The following is a 23891-nucleotide window of genomic DNA, read 5'->3' on the forward strand; positions in this document are numbered from 1 at the left end:
TGTTGCTTTTCTCTTGCTGATTTTAAATATTTTCTCCTTGTCTTTATTTTTTGTCAATTTGATTACTATGTGCCACAGTGTGTTCCTCTTTGGACTGATCCTGTATGGAACTCTCTGTGCTTCCTGGACTTGGGTGACTGTTGCCTTTCCCAATTTAGGGAAGTTTTCAGCTATTATCTCTTGAATATTTTCTCAGGTCCCTTCTCTCTATCTTCTCTTTCTGGGACCCTATAATGTGAATATTAGTGTGCTTCATGTTGTTCCAGAGGTCTCTTAAACTGTCCTCATTTCTTTTCATTCTTTTTTCTATTCTGTGGTAGTGATTTCCACTAATCTATCTTCTAGCTCATTGATCTGTTCTTCTGCCTCATTTAGTCTATTCTTAGTTCCTTTGAGTCTATTATTTATTTCAGTAATGGTATTCTTCAACTCTGTTTTGCTATTCTGTATATTTTCTATTTCTTTGCTAAAAACTTCAGTCTGTGAAACTATATTCTTACCGAGTTCTCTGAACATCTTTACAATCATAACTCTAAACTCTTTCTCAGATAGATTGCCTATGTCTTCATCACTTATTTCTTCTTCTGGGATTTTATCTTGTGCCTTGGCCTGGGAGATATTCCTCTGTCACCTCATATTGTCTAAATTTCTATTTGTGTTTTTATGTTAGTTAGTTACATTTCTTGACCTTGGAGAAATGCCCCTTTGTAGGAGACATCCTATGCATCCCAGCAGTGCACTCATCTCTTGTCACCCAAGGGCCAGGATCCAGTTGGTCCCAGGGTAGAGTCTGGCCTACATTTGTAGATTCCTTCCACAGGCTTTGGGATTGTTGTTTTCTTATTTCTGGTATCTGCCCCCAGTGGATGAGGCTGGACTAGAGGTTTATGCAGGTTTCCTGGCAGGAGGACGTGGTGCCTGCCCACTGCTGGGTGAAGCTTGGTCCTGGACCTCTGGTGGGTAAGGCTGTGTCTAGAGGTATTTGTGGCTCAGAAAGTCTGCTGATGTGTGGAGATGTGTTCCCACCCAGTATGTTGTTTGGTCTAAGGGTTCCCACCCCTTAAGCCTACAGGCTGTTCAGTGGAGTTAGGTCTTGATGCTAATGATCCAATCAAGATGTTAGCCTCCAGGAAAGCTCACGTAGATGAAAACTGCCCAAATGTCCTCCACCAGCTTTTGTGCTACCAGGGTGAGCTGCAGGTGTCCCTTAGCTCCCCAGGTGACCTTCCAAAACCAGCAGGCAGATCTGGCCCAGGTTCCTATGAAATCACTGCCTCCACCCTTGGACCTGGTCCATGCAAGATTCTGTGTACACTTCCCAAGAGAATGAAGTCTCTGTTTCCCCCAGTCCCATGGGGTTCATGTAGTTACATCCCACTGGCCTTGAAAATCAGATGTCCTGGGGTCTCCTCCTCCCAATGCTGGAACCCCAGGCTGGGAAGCCTGACATGGAGCTCAGAACTCTCACTCCTGTGGGAGAGCCTCTGCAACTTAATTCTTTCAGCTCATGGGTCACCCACCTAGGGGGTATGGGACCTGATTATATCATAAGCATCCCCCTCCTACAGTTCCGGTTTTGGTTCCCTATTTTTTGTTTCCAGTTGAAGAATATCTTTTTTTGCTAGATTCCAGTCTTTTTTTTTTTTTCTTGATAGTTGTTTAGTGGTCAGTTGTGGTTTTGTTGTAATCATAAGAAGAGGCGAGCTTATGGTCCTACTACTCTGCCATCATGACCCTCTCTTACTTCTTGTAAGAATCTCTCCTTTAAATTTTGACAATTATATTGTGTCTCACTGTGGGTCTCTGGATTCATCTTCTTGGGAATCTCTGGGCTTCTGGGATCTGGATATCTGTTTCTTTCTCTAGATTAGGAAATTTTTCAACATTTTTAAAGAAATAAGCTTTTTGTCCCTTTCTCTCTTCTCATTCTGGAAGCCCTGTAATGCAAATATTAGTTTTCCTGATTGAGTCCCATAATTCTCTTAAGATGTCTTCACTCTTTTCCATTCTTTTTTTTCTTTTTTCTCCTCTGATTAGATAAGTTCCACTTTCCTTTCTTCGAGTGCATTGATTCTTTCTTCCACATTATCTATTTTCCTGTTGAATCCATCTATTGACCTTTCCAGTTTAGTTATTGCATTCTTCAGTTCTGTGATTTCTATTTGGTACTCTTTTATATTTTTTGTCTTTTTATTGAAATTCTCACTTTGTTATGCATTGTTCTCTTAAACTGGGTGTGAATCTTTTGATAATTACTTTGAACTCTTCTTTCAGATAAGTCATTTATCTCAATTTCATTAAGCTTTGCTTCTGGAGTCTTATATTGCTGTTTTGTTTAGAACATATTCCTCTGTTTCTTCATTTTCCTTTACTCTCTTTGTTATTTTCTGCACATTTCTCCCAGTCTTGACAGAGTAGTCTCATGTAGGAGATCAACCTTATCATTCAGTCCAGCTCTACCTCCTTGATTGTCTCTCAAACCTTTGTGATTTGTCCAAGCTGCTTTCTCTGTTAGTTATTAGTGGCTCCCAGCAGGTGAGGCTATGTCAAGTCCTGTCAGTGTCCCAAAGAGAAGGATCTCAGTCAGTACCTGGATGCAGGCTGATTGGCAGCAGTTTTTAAAGTATGCAAGTAGACCTCTTTCAAGGGAAGACTTGAAGCTGGGAGCTTCTGTCTGCTCCCTCTGCACTAAGCCATGGAGATATAGCCAGTAAAGAAGTGTTTGTTTGCTAATGTCTTGTAGATTCTGAAGCTCAAGCCTCACAGGCTACCAGAGCCAAGTAATCAAGGGGTTTATCTCCTGGGCAGCAGCCAAAAAAAACCAGGTTGTCAAACATGTGTACAAGTTCATTCCAGGGAGACACTAGTGGCCTGGAGTGGGCCAGAGGGAGAATGTGAAGATGATGCTCACTGGCCTTTCCAATCTTCAAGGATGATCATAGTCTGTCCCTAAATGTGTGCTAAATTAGAAGCCTCCCTCAGACATCAGCTTTTAAAGTATGCAGATAGGCCTCTTAGGGAAAGACTGGGATATTAGTGTTTATGTCTGCTGTCTCTGTGCTAGGCTTCCAGGGGATAGCAACAGTGAGTCCTCACAGATTAAGAACTGTTTCTTTGTTTGGTATAGTCTGGTGGGTCTCATGATTGCAAGGCCCATTGTTTTTCAAAACTGGATATTTTAAGGGCCCATCCCTCAGGTGGAAATCTTAAAAAATTGGGAAAGTATATGTTGTGTCCAAACCCATCAGTCCTCAGGGAGAAGCTGGGAATTGTCAGTTTCTTAATGATTATATGTTGCTGCATTATGGGTGGAGTTTATGACAAGATTGTTTCAGCCTTTTCTATCCGTATTGATATAGGATTTTTCCTCATTCATCCAATGTGTAGAAGATTCTCAGCTAGTTTCTAGATTTCTTTCAGAGAGAATTGCTGTAGATTTGCTTTGTGCATGGGAGGAGGGGAGTTCAGGAGCCTTCTATGTTTCCAACATGGACTAGACCCTCCATCACTATTTGTAATAGTTACAAACTGGAAACTATTTAAATGTCCATCAACAGTAGAATGGATGAATAAACTGTGGTATATCACACAATAAAATTCTATTCAGCACAAAAGCTGAATGAACCCCTGCTACCTAGCACAACAATGATGAATCCCCTAAATATAATATTAAATGAAACAAGCCAGACACAAAAGAGTAAACACTACACTATTCCATTTATATAAAACTTTATAAATTAGCAAAACTAATCTTTGGTGACAAAAGTCATGATGGTAGTTATCCTTGGGTCAGGGGAGGGACAAAGGAGTATTCTGGGGTTCGGTAATGATCTCCTTATTGACCTGGGTAGCTAGTGATGTCGATGTGTTCATGTCACGAAATTCATCAAGCTTATGATTTGTGTACTTTTCTGTATATAGACTGTATTTCAGTAAAAATTTAATTTGCCATGGGTAAAAAAGAAATCAAGTATCTTAGAAAAGGTTTTTCAGTGGCTTCAGAGTAAAATCCGAAGTCCTTACCATGGCCTACAAGGCTATAGATGATTTGGCCCATGGCTAACTCCTCCCCATCATTTCTTACTGTTATTCCCTTTGCTTACTCAGTTCTAGCCACATGACCTTCTTGCTTTTCCACTAACATAAAACTCCTTTCCACCCTAAGACTCTGTACCTGCTGTTCTTTCTGCCTGGAACACTTCCCTCAGCTTGTCACATTTCTGGTTTCCTACCATACAAGTACCAGCTCAAATGTCACTTCTTTTAAAAAGTCCTTCACTTAACACTCCATCTGAAATAGCCTTTGCAGTCACTTTTTATCATGTATTACTATTTTTTCTTTTTTTTAACATTTTTTATTGATTTATAATCATTTTACAATGTTGTGTCAAATTCCAGTGTTCAGCACAATTTTTCAGTTATTCATGGACATATACACACTCATTGTCACATTTTTTTCTCTGTGAGTTATCATAACATTTTGTGTATATTTTTCTGTGCTATACAGTGTAGTCTATTCTACAATTTTGAAATCCCAGTCTATCCCTTCCCACCCTCCACCCCCCTGGTAACCACAAGTCTGTATTCTCTGTCTGTGAGTCTATTTCTGTCCTTTATTTACGCTTTGTTTTTGTTTGTTTGTTTTTGTTTTTGTTTTTTAGATTCCACATATGAGCAATCTCATATGGTATTTTTCTTTCTCTTTCTGGCTTACTTCACTTAGAATGACATTCTCCAGGAGGATCCTGTTGCTGCAAATGGCATTATGTTGTCGGTTTTTATGGCTGAGTAGTATTCCATTGTATAAATATACCACCTCTTCTTTATCCAGTCACCTGTTGATGGACATTTAGGCTGTTTCCATGTTTTGGCTATTGTAAATAGTGCTGCTATGAACATTGGGGTGCAGGTGTCATCCTGAAGTAGATTTCCTTCTGGATACAAGCCCAGGAGTGGGATTCCTGGGTCATATTCCTGGTAAGTCTATTCCTAGTCTTTTGAGGAATCTCCACACTGTTTTCCATAGTGGCTGCACCAAACTGCATTCCCACCAGCAGTGTAGGAGGGTTCCCCTTTCCCCACAGCCTCTCCAGCATTTGTCATTTGTGGATTTTTGAATGACGGCCGTTCTGACTGGTGTGAGGTGATACCTCATTGTAGTTTTGATTTGCATTTCTCTGATAATTAGTGATATTGAGCATTTTTTCATGTGCTTTTTGATCATTTGTATGTCTTCCTTGGAGAATTGCTTGTTTAGGTCTTCTGCCCATTTTTGGATTGGGTTGTTTATTTTTTTCTTATTGAGTCGTATGAGCTGCTTATATATTCTGGAGATCAAGCCTTTGTCGGTTTCACTTGCAAAAATTTTCTCCCATTCCATAGGTTTTCTTCTTGTTTTATTTCTGGTTTCCTTTGCTGTGCAGAAGCTTGTAAGTTTCATTAGGTCCCATTTGTTTATTCTTGCTTTTATTTCTTCTAGGAGAAAATTTTTTAAATGTATGTCAGATAATGTTTTGCCTATGTTTTCCTCTAGGAGGTTTATTGTATCTTGTCTTATGTTTAAGTCTTTAATCCATTTTGAGTTGATTTTTGTATATGGTGTAAGGGAGTGTTCTAGCTTCATTGTTTTACGTGCTGCTGTCCAGTTTTCCCAACACCATTTGCTGAAGAGACTGTCTTTATTCCAATGTATATTCTTGCCTCCTTTGTCAAAGATGAGTTGACCAAAAGTTTGTGGGTTCATTTCTGGGCTCTCTATTCTGTTCCATTGGTCTATATGTCTGTTTTGGTACCAATACCATGCTGTCTTGATGACTGTAGCTCTATAGTATTGTCTGAAGTCTGGGAGAGTTATTCCTCCAGCCTCTTTCTTTCTCTTCAGTAATGCTTTGGCAATTCTAGGTCTTTGATGGTTCCATATGAATTTTATTATGATTTGTTCTAGTTCTGTAAAATATGTCCTGGGTAATTGGATAGGGATTGCATTAAATCTGTAGATTGCCTTGGGCAGTGTGACCATTTTAACAATATTGATTCTTCCAATCCAAGAGCATGGGATATCTTTCCGTTTTTTAAAGTCTTCTTTAATTTCCTTCATCAATGGTTTATAGTTTTCTGTGTATAATTCTTTCACCTCCTTGGTTAGATTTATTCCCAGATATTTTATTACTTTGGGTGCTATTTTAAAGGGGATTGTTTCTTTACTTTCTTCTTCTGTTGATTTATCGTTAGTGTAAAGAAATGCAACTGATTTTTGAACGTTAATTTTGTAACCTGCTACCTTGCTGAATTCTTCAATCAGCTCCAGTAGCTTTTGTGTGGACCTTTTAGGGTTTTCTATATATAGTAACATGTCATCAGCATATAATGACACTTTTACCTCTTCTTTTCCAATTTGGATCCTTTTATTTCTTTCTCTTGCCTGACTGCTGTGGCTAGGACTTCCAGGACTATGTTGAATAGGAGTGGTGATAGTGGGCATCCTTGTCTTGTCCCAGATTTTAGTGGGAAGCTTTTGAGTTTTTCACTGTTGAGTACTATGCTGGCTGTGGGTTTGTCATATATAGCTTTTATTATGTTGAGATATGTTCCCTCTATACCCACTTTGGCGAGAGTTTTTATCATAAATGGGTGTTGAATTTTTATCAAATGCTTTTTCTGCATCGATTGAGATGATCATGTGGTTTTTGTCCTTTCTCTTGTCGATGTGATGTATTACACTGATTGATTTGTGTATGTTGAACCAGCCTTGTGTCCCTGGGATGAACCCCACTTGGTCATGATGTATAATCTTTTTTATGTGTTGTTGGATTCTATTTGCTAAAATTTTGGTGAGGATTTTGGCGTCTATGTTCATCAGTGATATTGGCCTATAAGTCTCTTTTTTTGGAGTGTCTTTGCCTGGTTTTGGTATCAGCGTGATGGTGGCTTCATAGAATGAGTTTGGGAGTATTCCCTCCTTTTCAATCGTCTGGAAGAGTTTGAGAAGGACTGGTATGAGTTCTTCTTTGTATGTTTGGTAGAATTCCCCGGTGAAGCCGTCCGGTCCTGGACTTTTATTTGTAGGGAGGTTTTTAATTGCTATTTCTATTTCCTTTCTAGTGATCGGATTGTTCAAGTGTTCACATTCTTCTTGATTCAGTCTTGGTGGACTGTATGTTTCCAGAAACTTGCCCATCTCCTCTAGGTTATCCATTTTGGTTCCATATAGTTTTTCATAATATTCTCGTATGCTATTCTGTATTTCTATTTTGTTTGTTGTAATTTCTCCATTTTCCTTTCTTATTTTGCTAATTTGTGCTCTCTCTTTTTTCTTCTTTGTGAGTTTGGCCAGAGGTTTGTCGATTTTATTTACTTTTTCAAAAAACCAGCTTTTGGTTTGGTTGATTTTTTCTATGGTCTTGTTAATCTCTATTGTATTTAATTCCTCTCTGATCTTTATTATTTCCTTCCTTCTGCTGCTTTTTGGGGCTTTTTGTTCTTCTTTTTCTAATTCATTCAGGTGGTGGGTTAAATTGTTTATTTGGGATTGTTCTTCTTTTTTGAGGAAGGCCTGTATCGCTATAAACTTCCCTCTTAGCACTGCCTTTGCTGTGTCCCATAGGTTTTGAGTGGTTGTGCTTTCATTATCATTTGTCTCAAGGTATTTTTTAATTTCAGCTTTGATTTCCTCATTGATCCATTGTTTTTTCAATAACATATTGTTTAATCTCCATGCTTTCCTTTTTTTTTACCTTGGTTTCTCTGTTGTTGATTTCCAGTTTCATGGCATTGTGGTCAGTAAAGATGCTTGAGATAATTTCTATCTTCTTAAAATTATTGAGGTTTCTTTTGTACCCAAGTACATGATCGATCCTGGAAAATGTTCCATGTGCACTTGAAAAGAATGTATATCCTATTTTTGGGGGGTGTAATGCTCTGAAAATATACACCAAATCTAGTTTTTCTATTGTAGTATTTAATTTCTCTGTTGCCTTGTTTATTTTCTGTCTGGAAGATCTGTCTAGTGATGTTAATGCAGTGTTAAAATCTCCAACTATGATTGTATTCCCATCAATATCCCCCTTTATCTCTGTTAGTAATTCTTGTATGTACTTAGGTGCTCCTATATTGGGTGCATATATATTAACGAGTGTAATATCCTCATCTTGTATCACTCCTTTAATCATTATAAAATGTCCTTTATCTTTCTTTATGGCCTTTGTTTTAAAGTCTATTTTGTCTGAAATCAGTACTGCAACACCTGCTTTTTTGGCTTTTCCATTTGCATGGAATATCCTTTTCCATCCTTTCACTCTCAATCTATATGTGTCCTTCTCCCTAAAGTGGGTCTCTTGTATGCAGCATATTGAAGGTTCTTGCTTTATTATCCAGTCTGCCATTCTGTGTCTTTTGACTGGAGCATTTAGTCCATTAGCATTTACAGTAATTAATGATAGATGTGTGTTTATTGCCATTTTGAACTTATCTTTGCAGTTGATTTAATATTTCCTCTTTGTTCCTTTCTTCTTCCTTTTGTGGTTTGGTAATTTTCCTTTGTATTATCATGGATTATATTTAATTTTTGTGACTCCTTTGTAAATTTTTGGCTTGTGGTTACCCTTTTTTGTAAATCTATCAACCCATTACTATAACTGTTTTTATTAAACTGATAGTAACATGATCTCAAACCCATCCTACTGTTAAAAAAATTTTAAAAAGAAAGAAAAAAATATTCTATATTTCCCTGCCTCCCTCTCCCACTCTCAGTGATTTGTATGTCTTCTTTTATAATTTCATGTTTACTTTATTTGTAATTCATGAGTTATCACCTTTCCAGTTGTGTGTTTCTCATTTCTGTAGCATCCTGCTGCTTTTTTATTTATAGTATACCTTTCAATATTTCTTTTAGCATGGGTTTAGTGTTGCTAAACTCCTGCAGCTTTTTTTTGTCTGTGAAACTCTTTATTTCTCCTTCTATCCTCAAGGATAGCCTTGCTGGATAAAGGATCCTAGGCTGCATCTTTTTTTCATTCAGGGCTTTGAATATATCTTGCCACTCCCTTCTGGCCTGTAGTGTTTGTGTAGAGAAATCAGCTGATAGCCTTATGGGGGTTCCCTTGTAACTCACTCTTTGCTTCTCTCTTGCTGCCTTTAGGATCATTTCTTTATCCTTGACTCTGGCCATCTTGATTATGATATGTCTTGATGTTGGTCTATTTGGGTTCTTCCTGTTTGGGACCCTCTGAGCTTCCTGTACTTGGATATCTGATTCCTTCTTTAAGTTTGGGAAGTTTTCAGTCATGATTTCTTCAAAAACCTTTTCAATCCCCTTTGATCTTCCTTCTCCTTCTGGGACCCCTATTATGCGAAGATTGGGACACTTTATATTATCCCGTAGGTCCCTTATGCTATTTTCATTATTTTTTATTTGCTTCTCTTGTAGTTCTTCTGAATGGGTGCTTTCTATTGCCCTGTCTTCTAGATCACTAATTCGTTCCTCTGCATTATCTAGTCGGCTTTGCACAGCTATTAGATCATTCCTCATCTCTGTCAATTACCCATTCTACTTGGCTCTTCTTTATAGCTTCAATTTCATTTTTGACATATTTTATATCTCTAAACACTGTTTCTTTTAATTCCTTCAGCAATTCGATCACTCCTTTTTTGAAATCTTGATCTAGTAGGCTATCAATGTCTATTTCGTTGATCTTTCTTTCAGGGGATTTCTCTTGTTCTTTTAATTGGGAAAGGTTTCTCTGCTTCTTCATCTTGCTCATACCTCTTTGGCACTGTGGTTTATGGAGTATCAGTTGTTTATTTTGGTCCTTAAGGATTTTATCTATCTGATGCCTATTTAGGAATAGAACTTAGGAAAAAAAGAAAAAAAAAGTAAGAGAGAGAGAGAATTTTAAAAGAAGGGAGAAAGAGGGTTTGAAAACAGTGTATAATGAATAATAGAAGAGTGAGTTGAAGCAGAGTATTAATCAGGTTGAGACGTCCTTTTGAAACCTTTACAAAAAAACGGGGGGAGATGAATAGATGTATTTGAAACCTGTGTCTAATCAATAGCAGGACATCAAAACCCAAGAGAAATAGAAATGAATTAAGAAGTAAAGATTAAGACAGTAATAGAAAATAGAACAGGTAAAAACAGATTTAAAAAAAAAGGGGGGGGGGAGGTTTGTCGGTGTTCTCCTGGAGTCTGTGTGCTTTTAATGTGAAGTCTTTCTGTCTTCATCCTGTTTTGGAAGCTCAGCTTGCTGTTTTCAGAGGCCCTCCGTTGGCGCCCTCTTCTGTGCTGCTCCCAGCACCTGTCGGCAAGCAGATCGCGCCTCCTCCTAACACGGTCAGGTGCAGCTCTCTGCTGTGGGCGGGCGGGTCGCTGCCCCTCCGGATGCCGCAGTCAGATGTTGCAGACTGGCCAGGTGGGAGGGCGGGTCGTGCCCCCTCCCAGCACCTCGGTCAGGGCCTGTGTTCCTGCCCGAAAGGCGGGTGGGGGGGGGGGGCCGCTCTCCCTCTACCTGCACCGCCGGTAGCTCCGCTGCTCTGTGCGGCTGCGCGCTCCGCCCTGGTCGGCGCTCCGCGGGTGGGCTCGGGGAAGACCGAGGGACAGCCCTGTCCCTGCTCCGAGCCAAAACCCAGCTTCTTGTTTGTCTTTGTGGGGCAAGTTCTCTGAGGGACCAGGATGGAAGGATCCTATCTGTCCCAGGCTGCAGGCCAGTCTCAGTCTGGCCTTTGAGGCCGCTAAGCCCTTCGGTGCGGATGCAGGTTTCGCCCCCGCCCCCGCCTGAGTGCTCAGCGCGGAGGATACGGCGGCTGTGCCTGAGCCCCGCCTCTCTTCCCCCGAAAACTTTCCGCGGGTTTTCAGAGATGGGGGTGTGCGCCCTTCCCCCGAGAGCACATCAACCGTGCTGTTTTATGGAGGGCCCAGGTTGTTCTGCCCTGTGCACCCACAGCCACGGCGCGCAGCCCCTTGCAGTCCCCCGGCGCTGCCTCCGTGCAGCCGCCCCCGTCCTCCGCCCGGCTTGTGCAGCCTGGCCCTGCCCGCGGCTGCCGGCCCGCGTCTCAGGCTGGGTGTCGGGGGGACGCTCTGTGGCCGTTTAACTCAGTTCTGTTAGTCAAGGGCTGCTCTGTACAGATCCGAGCCTCGGAGGCTCCCCCTGTCCCGCTGGCCTCTCGGTTGGAGAGGGGAGACCCAGCGAGCGAGCGCCAGTCCTCCTTTGCCGCTCCCTCCCCGCGGGACCCGTCCCGCGCTGCTTTGCCTTTTGTTCTTTCTTTTTCCCTTTTCTCCTACCAGATTTTTGGCGTCTTTATCTTTTGAAGAGGGCGATGTTCTGTCGGAGTTCCACAGGTGCTCTGGTTGGCTGAGTGGGTCTGTAGATGTGGGTCTTGGTGTATCTGTGGGAGAGGGTGACCTGCGAGCGTCCTTCTACTCTGCCATCTTCCGGAAATCCCCTACTATTTTTTCTTAATAGCGTCTGTAACTAGTTATGTATTTATTACTTGTTCATCATCTAATGTCAATCCCCCAAAGGCTAGGATCATGTCTTCTGTGTTCATCCTTGTATCTTTAATGCCTGACACACCACCTAGCAGTTAGCAAGTGCTCATACAAATGTTAGGGTTAAATGAATGAATAAAGATCTCTGGGTAAAATGTCCACTAGGTTGTAGCTAGGATTTCTCCCACAAAGAGAAACACCTGAGAAGTTGCAAGTCATCCTGTTAAAAAAGAAAGCTTTTTTAATATAAACTCTTGCCAACCTCAGCTTGGTGGGGAGAAAGTTCAGATCTTTCCCCAATGCTTCTATGAAATTTGGCCAAGGGAATATGCTTTAAATAAAACATCATATTCTAAGATGGGAGAAACCAGATAGAACTTTCTTGTATCTGCTACCCCCAGATTTTCCAAAGGAAAACAAAATATGGTCAACAGGCAGTGGAGTGGTTCTCTAAAATTCTATAGTCCTGACAGAACACTGACTTACTATTATCACTTCATCTCTGGTACAAGTAACAAATGTAGGGAAAGCCTTATATAAAATTGCTGAATAAACAACAGATGTCTTTAACATATGTTTGAGGTCTTTCTTTCTCATGATTGCATCTTAGGTACAACAACTATGACCGGGCTGTCATCAATACCGTACCTTATGATGTTGTTCATCGCTGGTATACAGCACACCGGACTCTCACAATAGAGTTGAGGAGACCTGAGAATGAGCTTTGGGTCAAACTAAAACCTGGCAGGGTGGGTGCCAAAATCTAAAGATGTTAAGTATGCTTGTTATACTGAAGCAGTAAAGAATGGGTACTTATTTAATATGTGAGTCAAAATGTTGGAAAGGTAAAAGAGGAAAGAGTCCTGGATGTTGGCCCTGCTCCTACCACTCCACTCACTGGGTGGAGCCTGTTCTTTTTCCTTCCAGCATGTTAATACACCAATGACTCAGTGATTCTGTATTGTCAGGGGGTTGAACTAGATAGTCCCTAAGGGTACTTCTGGCTTTATGATTCCTTTTTTCTTTTATCTCCTGAAATTTCCTCTGAATGAATAATATCTCAAGCTTGGCATAAAACACAATAAAATAGTTTAACCCTTTGAGAACATATATAATAATAATTAAAGAGAAAAGAAAAAGAAATCAATGGTCTGGTTTGCTTTGAAAAGAGAATAATTACTCAAGAAACATAAGCTCCTCAGGTACAGGACCTATTACCTACTGTTGCCTTTGTAACTTCCAAGGCTATGCACGTCCTAGTTTCTAAATGTTTGTTTAATCTCAAAAGAAAAATACTTCATTGAATGTAATCAGGAACAACCTATAATTTTCCTTTTAAATTACCTCTTCTGATTTAGGGTTCCTTTGTCCTGCCCTTATTCTAAGTGTTTTTCCTCTCTTTTTTCCCATTCACAGGTCCTATTTGTAGACAACTGGCGTGTCCTACATGGCAGGGAATCCTTCACTGGCTACCGCCAACTCTGCGGCTGCTATTTAACAAGGGATGATGTATTAAACACTGCTCGTCTCTTGGGGCTTCAGGCTTAAAATTGACAGCATTGGGATTATGAACATATCTGACATCCCAGCTACCAGAATTTCATATCAGCAGAATCATATTGTGTCAAAATGTACTTCAAGTTGTCTCTTTACCTCATCACACGAAACAAAACCTCCCCCTTCTCTAGTAGGGGAAACCTTAGAGAGGCCTCTGAGATAGCTGATGTTAGGCCATGTAGTGTGGTGGCTTTCTTCCCCAAGTTATAACATGGACTCATTTGTTTTTTAGACCTATTATTGTAATTTTGGCCAATCTGCTTAAGAAATATAATCACCGCATTGATAGGGAAACAATAATCATCACCAGGTAAAAATTTGTTTCAACTAGATCAGTTAGAAAGAAATGCATTCTAGGAATAACAAGTCTTAGTGGAACAGAGATTTGTAACATTTTTGGTCTTATAACACCTTAATACCCTTAAAAGTTACTAAGGACCCCAAAGAATGCTTGGATGTGGATTATCATATCTTAATTCTATTAGATATTAAGACTGAAAACTGTTTAAAATTCAAGAACACAAAAGCATACATCCCTCAGCTATCAGAAACATGACAACATCACATGTCATGTAGCCTCTGGAAAATTATTCTGTACATTCATGAGATAATGAAAGTGAAAAAGGTACTATACCTTAATGTTGTTATTAAAAATTGTTTTTAATCCACAGACCCACTAAGAGGGTCTCAGGGACTGCTTTGGGTGTATTCAGATCCCACTTTGAGAGCCAATTGACTGGAGGATACCTTGCGACAGTCCTTTACATAGACCTGTGGATGAAAGAGTTTAACCGAAGCCCTAGATTTTTTTCTGTGATCTCCTAGAACTAGAAGTATTGTAGGAATTGCTTGATAGCACAAGATCAGTGATAAGGTGGGAACTGAATACAAATATAGTGTTTTATCTTGTGAGAAGGGTTATCTCTATCCAAGTCATCTCTCAAGGAGTTAAACTAAGAAATCAAAAGCAAGTTGCAATCTGTTTTCCTCCATGTCTGCTGACTTTTTTTTTTTTTTTGCTTTTTCTTCTCCTATCTTAAAATATTATACATGTTAATTGCTGAAATTTGATTCAGTTAAATATAATACCTTGTTTCTTTTATTTTCAATGGCTTTCCTTTACATGTGGAGAGAGAGGGGGAAAGAGACAGAGAGATAGGCATGAGGTTTATTTCCCCTTGGCTTTCATTGAAGGTGAAGCTGTACAGTAACCACATGGACTGCTATAGAATGATGAAAGACAATCCAGGATGTGCACAAGAGGGAAAAAGGCATTATAAGTGAGGATGAGAGTCACAAATCAAAGAAAAGTCAGTATTTTGGCAGAGAATAGAGCCTAATCTGATGTCTCCAGGAAGTTCCTAGTTGATATTTAATAGTTTGTGCATTATTTTATTGACCCATCCAGTGCTTCAAAATATGTTCTCAAAATATTTCTGCATTTTAGTTGTGCTATATAGGAATTTTCAGGGGTCTTCCATGAAGTGTGTTTTCCTCTTGGGTTGAAAGATTAATGATTAAGTTCATGTCTTAAAGAGGATACCCTTTAGCAATCAGAATAGGAATAACAACATTTTGACATACAACCTTTTCTCTCTACTATTATGTACTCCTAAAATGTGTAACCATTAGACTTCACCAGGATATCTACCTTTTTTGAACTTTTGCCTAAATTACCTTGAAAATTACAGTATAACTGAAGTCATCATTGATTTATGACAACCAAGGAACATATTCATGACCCTGGAGAGATAAGGGCACAGATCAATCTTCTCCCTTACTGAAGGGCTCCCTTTACTTTCTGTCTTCCTTGGGACGCGATTCATTCATTATTTCATCCTCAGGTTCCTAAATTTTCCATCAGTACTTTTGTACAATGTACTCCCCAGAGGAAGAAAGAGAGAAAGGAATTATTTGAGTGTTGATCATGGTCATTGAGAACTTTCTATATGAGAAATTTCTTTTTTATATCTCTTTCTAGTCTTCTTGAAAATGTAATCATGGGTCTATATCTGCCAGGTTTACTGTAAAATCACTTTTGCCTTTCACTATAGTGGAATGTTATGAGTAGGATTAAGAGCACAGCACCTAACATAGTGTTTTATAACATAGTCATTTCATAATACAGATTTGTTGGAATAAGAATAAATTAATGAATTCTTTTCAAACAAACTCACCAGAAAATACCACATTCTCTGTATGTCTTTTTGTGTTTGGCAGTTAACTGGCACTGAATTTTGTTCACCTTCGTCTACAGTGGCCAAGCATCCAAGTCTGCCTAGACTGAGAGGTTTCCTGGGCTTCAGAAGTTACAGTTTTAAAACTGAGAAAGTTCCACACAAATCCAGACTGTTGGTTCTATCTTCTTGCTGCTAGATAGAGTTTGCTCTTCTGTTTGCTATTCTTCAGTTTAAAATGAAGACCCTGGAGTAGGCAGCATCTAAAGGCTCTGCCACTCTATAATTTTGTTTGGCCTCTAACAGCTTAAGTTTTTTCAAATTGGTATAGTAAGGAAAATACCTACCTCACAGGGGTTTTTTTTGATAAATTTGTAATTATTAAATAAGATGTTTATGGCACATAATGATGACCAGTAATAATAGCTAACTCTTATATAGTGCTTGCTATGTGCCAGACATTGTTCTAAGTGCTTTTTTTAACTTTTTTTTTATTGAAGTATAGTCAGTTTACAATGTTGTGTCAATTTCTGGTGTACAGCATAATGATTCAGTCATGCATGAATATACATATATTCATTTTCATGTTCTTTCTCACCATAAGTTACTACAAGATATCGAATATAGTTCCCTGTGCTATACCGTATAAACTTGTTTATCTATTTTGTGTATACCTGTCAGTATCTGCAAATCTCGAACTCCCAATTTATCCCTTCACACCCCTTCCCCCCTGGTAACCATAAGTTTATTTTCTATGTCTGTGAGTTCTAACTGCTTTCAATCCCCACTACAACCCTATTTCCGTTGTACAAACAAACAAACAGAGGCAACAGGAGATAAAGTGGCTTACCCAAGGTCACACAGCTAAATAAGTGTCAGAGTTTGGATTAGAACCTTGACAATCTGGCCACAGGGACAGTGCATTTAACTAATTTGCCATATTGCTCAAAAAATGTTAAAATTTAATAAATATCAGAAGATCAAGATGATGGAGTAGGAGGATGCTGAGATCACCTCCTCCCACAAATACATCAAAAATATATCTACATTTGGAGCAACTTGCTGGAAACAAATTGAAAATTGGCAGAAACACTCTTCTTCAACCAAGCCTGTAAAGAAATATCTATGAAGAATTAGGTAGGAAGGAAAGAGAAGTGATCAGGTCAGGACTCATACCCCTAGCAGAGGACATAGAAAGGAGAGGAAATTATGGCTTGGGGATCCTCCCTGGGTAGTGAAGGGTTCAAGACACATATTAGGCACCACAGCCCTGGGGTCCAGCACTGGGAAGATGAGCCCCCTTAGTGGTTTGGGAACCAGTGAGATTTATTTGGAGGGCTGTAAGAGACTCTCCCCATGAAGAGTGTATGCACACTCTTTCTCACTCCCAGGAACAGCATGGAGGAAGTTGAAAAATACCCTGGGCCCTAACCATTTTCCTGTGACTGCTCCAGAGTACACCCAGCCTGCATTGGTTGCCTCTTGCTTTAGTGCTGGTATCCACTAGGATGAAGGCTGCCATTGTCAAGGAGAGTGTGCACACTTAGAGAAAATGGAGCTGGTTTGAACCCCACCCTGGCCCTAAAAGGGGTGAAGTCAATCATTACCAGTGTGTTTGCATAGAGATTGAAAACTGTATGGAACTCTGACCAGTATCCTGGGATCATCCCAGCACAACACACTGAACCCACACGAGGTGTCTGTTCCAGCCCCTCCTGCTCTGGCACTGCTCTCCACTAGGGCAGAGGTGCCATTGCCAAGGAGAATGCACATACTTTATAGGAACAGAGATGGATCAGACTCAACCCTCAAAGCTTCTGCTCCAGCACCTTGGGACCTGCCCCCAACCCCAATAAGGTGATGGCTGCCATTGCCCACAGGAGAAGCTCCAGCTCACATCTGTCTCTGGCTTCAGCCCCTCCATCCCCAGCCCTATCTCCCTCCAATGTAGTAGCTGCCAGCATTCCCTGGGGGAAATTATGACCCATGAGCACTTCAGATCCAGCTCTATCACTAAAGCTAATGGACACATGCAGACTAATGGGGACACTCCCACACAAGGACATCCCTTCAAATCAAGATAGTAACTGTTTCACCCAACTTCATAGACAAAGTTAAACAAAAAGAGAAGACAGAGGAATATGTTTCAAATCAAAGAACAAGGAAAAAAACTGAAAAAACTCAAATGAAGCACAGATAAACAATTTACCAGATAAAGAATTCCAAGCAATAATAATAAGAATGATAAGTGAACTTGGGAAAAGAATAGATGAACACAGTGAGAATTTTAACAAGGAACTAGAAAATTTAAAAAAGAACCAGTGAGAGCTGAAGCATACAATAACTGAAGTGAAAAAATACTCTGGAAGGAACTAGCAGCAGACAAGGTGATACAAAACACACACACACATAAGCAATCTAGAAGATAGAATAACAGAAATCATGTGATCAGAACAGAAAAACAATTTTTTTTAAGTGAAGAACATTTAACATCAGGCATACAAACATTTGCATTATAGGAGTCGCCAAAGGAGAAGAGAGACAGAAAGGGATAGAAATGGTATTTGGTGAAATTACAGCTGAAAATTTCCCGAAGCAGAAGAAGGAAACAGATTTCCAGGTATAGGAAGCACAGAGAGTCCCAAACAAGAACTCAAAGATACCCACACCAAGACATATCATAATTAAAATGGCAAAAGTTAAAGATAAAAGGAGAATTCTAAAGGCAGCAAAAGAAAAACAAAGTATCACATACTAGGAACATCCATAAGGCTATCATCTGATTTTTCTGCAGAAATTATGTGGGCCAGAAAGGAGTGACATGATATATTTAAAGTGCTGAAAGGGAAAAACCTACAACCTACGATACTCAGTCCAGCAAGGTCATCATTCAGTATTGATGAAGAGATAAAGAACACAGACAAGCAAAAACTAAAAGAGTTCATTTACACTAAACCTACCCTAAACAAAGTGTTAAAGGGTCTTATGTAAGTGGGAAAAGAAAAGACTACAACAAGAAGCAAGAATTTTTATGAAAAGAAAAATCCCACTAGCAAAGGTAAACATGTAGTAATGGCTGTGGAATAACCACTTAAACTAGTACAAAGATTAAAAGACAAAAATTTAAAAATCAACTATAACTACAATAAACACTTAAGGTATAGACATGAAGATGTAAAATATGACATCAAAAACAAAATGAAGGGTAGAGGAGTAAATAATGTAAATCTTTTAGAATGTGTTTGAACTTAAATATCAGTTTAAAACAAGTAAATACAGTTATAGGTCAACACACAGGATCCCCAAGGTAACCACAGATCACCTACAATAGATACAAAAAAGAGAGAGAGAGAAAAGAAATGAACAAAAGCACATGACTAAAGAAAATCATCAAACCACAAAGGAAGAGACTAAAAGAAGGAAAGAACAAGGGAAAACAAAACATCTGGAAAACAAGTAACAAAATAGCAATAAATAGACATGTATCAATAGTCACTTTAAATGTCAATGGACTAAATGCCTCAGTCAAAAGACACAGGGTGGCTGACTGAATTTTAAAAACTAAGACCCATTTATATGTTGCCTATGTTTCAATCTGTTGTCACACACAGACTGAAAGTGAGGGGATGGTAAAAGATATTCCATGAAAATTGAAATGAAAAGAAAGCCAGGGAATTATACTCATATCAGACATAGTAGGCTAAAACAAAGTCTAAGTCTTTAACAAAACAAAAAATGAGCATTATTTAATGATAAAAGGGTCAATAAAAGAATAGTATATAACATTCATTAATATATATGCATCTAATATAGGAGCATCTAAATATATAGAACAAATATTAATGTAAAGAAAGGGAGAAATTGGCAATAATACAATAAGAGTAAGGGACTTTAACAACCCACTTACATCAAAAGACACATTATTTAGACAGAAAATCAATATGTAAACAGTGGCTTTAAATGATATATTAGACCAGTTGGACTTAATAGATATCTACATGACATTCCATCCAAAAACATCAAAATACACACTTTTCAAGTGCACATGGAACATTTTTAAGGATAGATCACAATCTAGGCCACAAAACAATTCTCAACAAATTTAAAAGGATAGGAATTATATCAAGCATTGTTTCTGGCCACAGCAGTATGAAACTAGAAATACTACAAGGAAAAAAAATGGGAAAAACACAAAGACATGGAGACAAACAACTTGCTACTGAAAAAGTAAAACACAGTGAGTCAGCAAGAAAATCAAAAAATAGCTTGAGACACATGAAAATAAAACATAACTTTTTAACCCTAACCTTTTATTGTCACTTCTTTTAAAATTATCTCTTTATTTTACCTTTTTTATCTGTTCTATTTTCTGTTACCTTTTTAATTTCTACTTTCTAAACAATTGTATACCCTTCTAGTTTTAATAACTTTTAAATTTTTCTTTTAAAGTAGTTATACTATAATTATTTTTTTTAATTCACAAATTTTATTTTCACTTCTTTTGGTTTTGATCTCCTGTTATTGATTATACATAGGTTTCAAATATTATTTTTTGATCTCTTTCCCTTTTTTTAAATGGTTGTTAAAAAGACATCTCAACTCAATTGCTAGTCTGATTCAAATTGCTCTTCTATAATTGATTATACACTTTTTAAAACCTTTTTTCTCCCTTCTTTTAAAATTCTCTCTCTCTCTCACTCCTCTCTCTCTCTCTCTCTCTCCCTTTCTTCTTCTTCTTCTTCTTCTTCTTCTTCTTCTTCTTCTTCTTCTTCTTCTTCTTCTTCTTCTTCTTCTTCTTCTTCTTCTTCTTCTTCTTCTTCTTCTTCTTCTTCTTCTTCTTCTTCTTCTTCTTCTTCTTCTTCTTCTTCTTCTTCTAGTGTTATTCCTATATAGGCATTAGATAGATAAATAAATAAACTCTGTAAGAACCGAAATAGATAACTGATACTCCATAAACCACAGTGCCAGAGAGGTATGAGCAAGATGAAGAAGCATAGAAACCACTCCCAATTAAAAGAACAAGAGAAATCCCCTGAAACAATGATCAATGAAATAGGCATCAATAGCCTACTAGATCAAGATTTCAAAAAAGAAGTGATCACAGTACTGAAGGAACTAAAAGAGATACTGTTTAGAGATATAAAATATGTCAAAAATGAAATTGAAGCTATAAAGAAGAGCCAAGTAGAATTGGTAAACTCATTGGCTGAGATGAAAACTGATCTAAAGGCTGTGCAAAGCAGACTAGATAATGCAGAGGAACGAATAAGTGACCTAGAAGACAGGACAACAGAAAGCACCCAATCAGAACAGCTGTGAGAAAAACAAATGAAAACCACATAAGGGACCTATGGGATAATATAAAGTGTGCCAATCTACACATAATAGGGGTTCCAGAAGGGGAAGAAAGATCAAAGGGGATTGAAAAGGTATGGGAAGACATCATGACTGAAAACTTCCCAAACTTAAAGAAGGAATCAGATATCCAAGTACAGGAAGCTCAGAGGGTCCCAAACCGGAAGAACCCAAATAGACCCACACCAAGACATATCATAATCAAGATGGCCAGAGTCAAGGATAAAGAAATGATCCTAAAGGCAGCAAGAGAGAAGCAAAGAGTGAGTTACAAGGGAACCCCCATAAGGCTATCAGCTGAGGTCTCTACACAAACACTACAGGCCAGAAGGGAGTGGCAAGATATATTCAAAGTCCTGAATGAAAAAAAGATGCAGCCTAGGATACTCTATCCAGCAAGGCTATCCTTTAGGATACAAGGAGAGATAAAGAACTTCACAGACAAGCAAAAACTAGAAGAGTTTAGCAACACTAAACCCATGCTAAAAGAAATATTGAAAGGTATACTATAAATAAAAAAGCAGCAGGATGCTACAGAAATGAGAAACACACAACTGGAAAGGTGATAACTCATGAATTATAAATAAAATAAACATGAAATTGTAAAAGAAGACATCTAAATAACTAAGAGTGGGAGAGGGAAAGAAGAAATTATAGTTTTTTTTTTCTTTTTAAAATTTTTTGTTCTCGGTAGGATGGCTTTGAGGTTATGTTACTATCAGTTTAATAAAAACAGTTATAGTAATGGGTTAATAGACTTTCAAAAAAGGGTAACCACAAGCCAAAAACGTACAAGTGAGTCACAAGAACTAAATAAAATCCATGATAATACAAAGGAAAATTACCAAACCACAAAAGGAAGAAGAAAGGAACAAAGAGGAAATATTAAATCAACTGCAAAGATAAGTTCAAAATGGCAATAAACACACATCTATCATTAATTACTGTAAATGTTAATGGACTAAATGCTCCAGTAAAAAGACATAGAGTGGCAGACTGGATAAAAAGCAAGAACCTTCAATATGCTGCATACAAGAGACCCACTTTAGGGAGAAGGACACATATAAATTGAGAGTGAAAGGATGGAAAAGGATATTCCATGCAAATGGAAAAGCCAAAAAAGCAGGTGTAGCAGTACTGATTTCAGACAAAATAGACTTTAAAACAAAGGCCCTAAAGAAAGATAAAGAAGGACATTTTATAATTATTAAAAGAGTGATACAAGATGAGGATATTACACTCATTAATATATATGCACCCAATATAGGAGCACCTAAGCACATAAAACAATTACTAACAGAGATAAAGGGGGATACTGATGGGAATACAATAACAGTTGGAGATTTTAAGACTGCATTAACATCACTAGATAGATCTTCCAGACAGAAAATAAATAAGGCAACAGAGAAATTAAATGATACAATAGAAAAATTAGATTTGGTGGATATTTTCAGAGCATTACACCCCCCAAAGTAGGATATACATTCTTTTCAAGTGCACATGGAACATTTTTTAGGATTGATCATGTACTTGGGCACAAAAGAAGCCTCAGAAATTTTAAGAAGATAGAAATTATCTCAAGCATCTTTACTAACCACAATGCCAAGAAATTAGAAATCAACAACAGAGAAACAAAGGAGAAAAAAAAGGAAAGCATGGAAATTAAACAACATGCTATTAAAAAAAACCAATGGGTCAATGAAGAAATCAAAGCTGAAATTAAAAATACCTTAAGACAAATTACAATGAAAGCACAACCGCTCAAAATCTATGGGACACAGCAAAGGCAGTGCTAAGAGGGAAGTTTATAGCAATACAGGCCTTTCTCAAAAAAGAAAAACAATCTCAAATAAACAATTTAACCCACCAGCTGAAAGAACTAGAAAGAAGAACAAAAAACCCCAAAAGGCAGCAGAAGGAAGGAAATTATAAAGATTAGGGAGGAAATAAATTAAATAGAGATTTTAAAAAAATAATAGAAAAAAATCAATCAAACCAAAACCTGGTTTTCTGAAACAGTAAGTAAATTGAAAACCTCTAGCCAAACTCCCAAAGAAGAAAAAAGAGAGAGCACAAATTAGCAAAATAAGAAAGGAAAATGGAGAAATTACAACAAATAAGATAGAAATACAGAATAGCATATGAGAATATTATGAAAAACTATATGGAGCCAAACTGGATAACCTAGAGGCGATGGGCAAGTTTCTGGAAACATACAGTCCACCAAGACTGAATCAAGAAGAAACTGACCACTTGAACAAAAACTGATCACTAGAAATGAAATCAAAATAGCAATAAAAAACCTTTCTACAAATAAAAGTCCAGGATCGAACGGCTTCACCAGGGAATTCTACCAAACATACAAAGAAGAACTCATACCAGTCCTTCTCAAACTCTTCCAGAAGATTGAAAAGGAGGGAATACTCCCAAACTCATTCTGTGAAGCCACCATCACTCTGATACCAAAACCAAGCAAAGACACTACCAAAAAAGAGAATTATAGGCCAATATCACTGATGAACATAGATGCAAAAATCCTCACCAAAATATTAGCAAATAGAATCCAACAACACATAAAAAAGATTATACATCATGACCAAGTGGGGTTCATCCCAGGGACACAAGGCTGGTTCAACATACGCAAGTCAATCAATGTAATACATCACATCAACAAGAGAAAGGACAAAAACCACATGATCACCTCAATAGATGCAAAAAAAGCATTTGATAAAAAACCCATTTATGATAAAAACTCTCGCCAAAGTGGGTATAGAGGGAACATATCTCAACATAATAAAAGCTATATATAACAAACCTACAGCCAGGATAGTACTCAATGGTGAAAAACTCAAAAGCTTCCCACTAAAATCTGGGACAAGACAAGGCTGCTTACTATCACCACTCCTATTCAACATAGTCTTGGAAGTCCTAGCCACAGCAATCAGGCAAGAGAGAGAAATAAAAAGGATCCAAATTGGAAAAGAAGAGGTAAAAGTGTCACTATATGCCGACGACATGTTGCTACATATAGAAAACCTAAAAGGTCCACACAAAAACTACTAGAAATAATCGAAGAATTCAGCAAGGTATCAGGTTACAAGATTAACATTCAAAAATCAGTTGCATTTCTTTACACTAACAATGAATCAACAGAAAAAGAAAGTAAAGAAACAATCCCCTTTAAAATAGCACCCAAAGTAATAAAATATCTGGGAATAAATCTAACCAAGGAGGTGAAAGAATTATACACAGAAAACTATAAACCATTGATGAAGGAGATTAAAGAAGACTGAAAAAATGGAAAGATATCCCATGCTCCT

At 38.1% G+C, this 23891-nt stretch overlaps 1 protein-coding gene across 4 annotated transcripts in view; it reads left to right on the plus strand.

Moving 5' to 3' along the window:
• TMLHE (trimethyllysine hydroxylase, epsilon) overlaps positions 1-15225 on the plus strand; it is an 80629-nt gene extending 65404 nt beyond the window's left edge. For all 4 annotated transcript variants that reach the window (XM_010980466.3, XM_031445910.2, XM_031445909.2 and 1 more), the window contains 2 exons: positions 12093-12231; positions 12899-15225. In XM_010980466.3, coding sequence (XP_010978768.3) covers positions 12093-12231; positions 12899-13030 — 271 coding nt within the window. In that variant the 3' untranslated portion in view covers positions 13031-15225. The remainder of the gene's footprint in view (positions 1-12092; positions 12232-12898) is intronic.
• Positions 15226-23891: the final 8666 nt, after the last annotated feature.

Source organism: Camelus dromedarius, chromosome X (assembly GCF_036321535.1).
Source record: "Camelus dromedarius isolate mCamDro1 chromosome X, mCamDro1.pat, whole genome shotgun sequence".
Lineage (NCBI taxonomy): Eukaryota > Metazoa > Chordata > Mammalia > Artiodactyla > Camelidae > Camelus > Camelus dromedarius.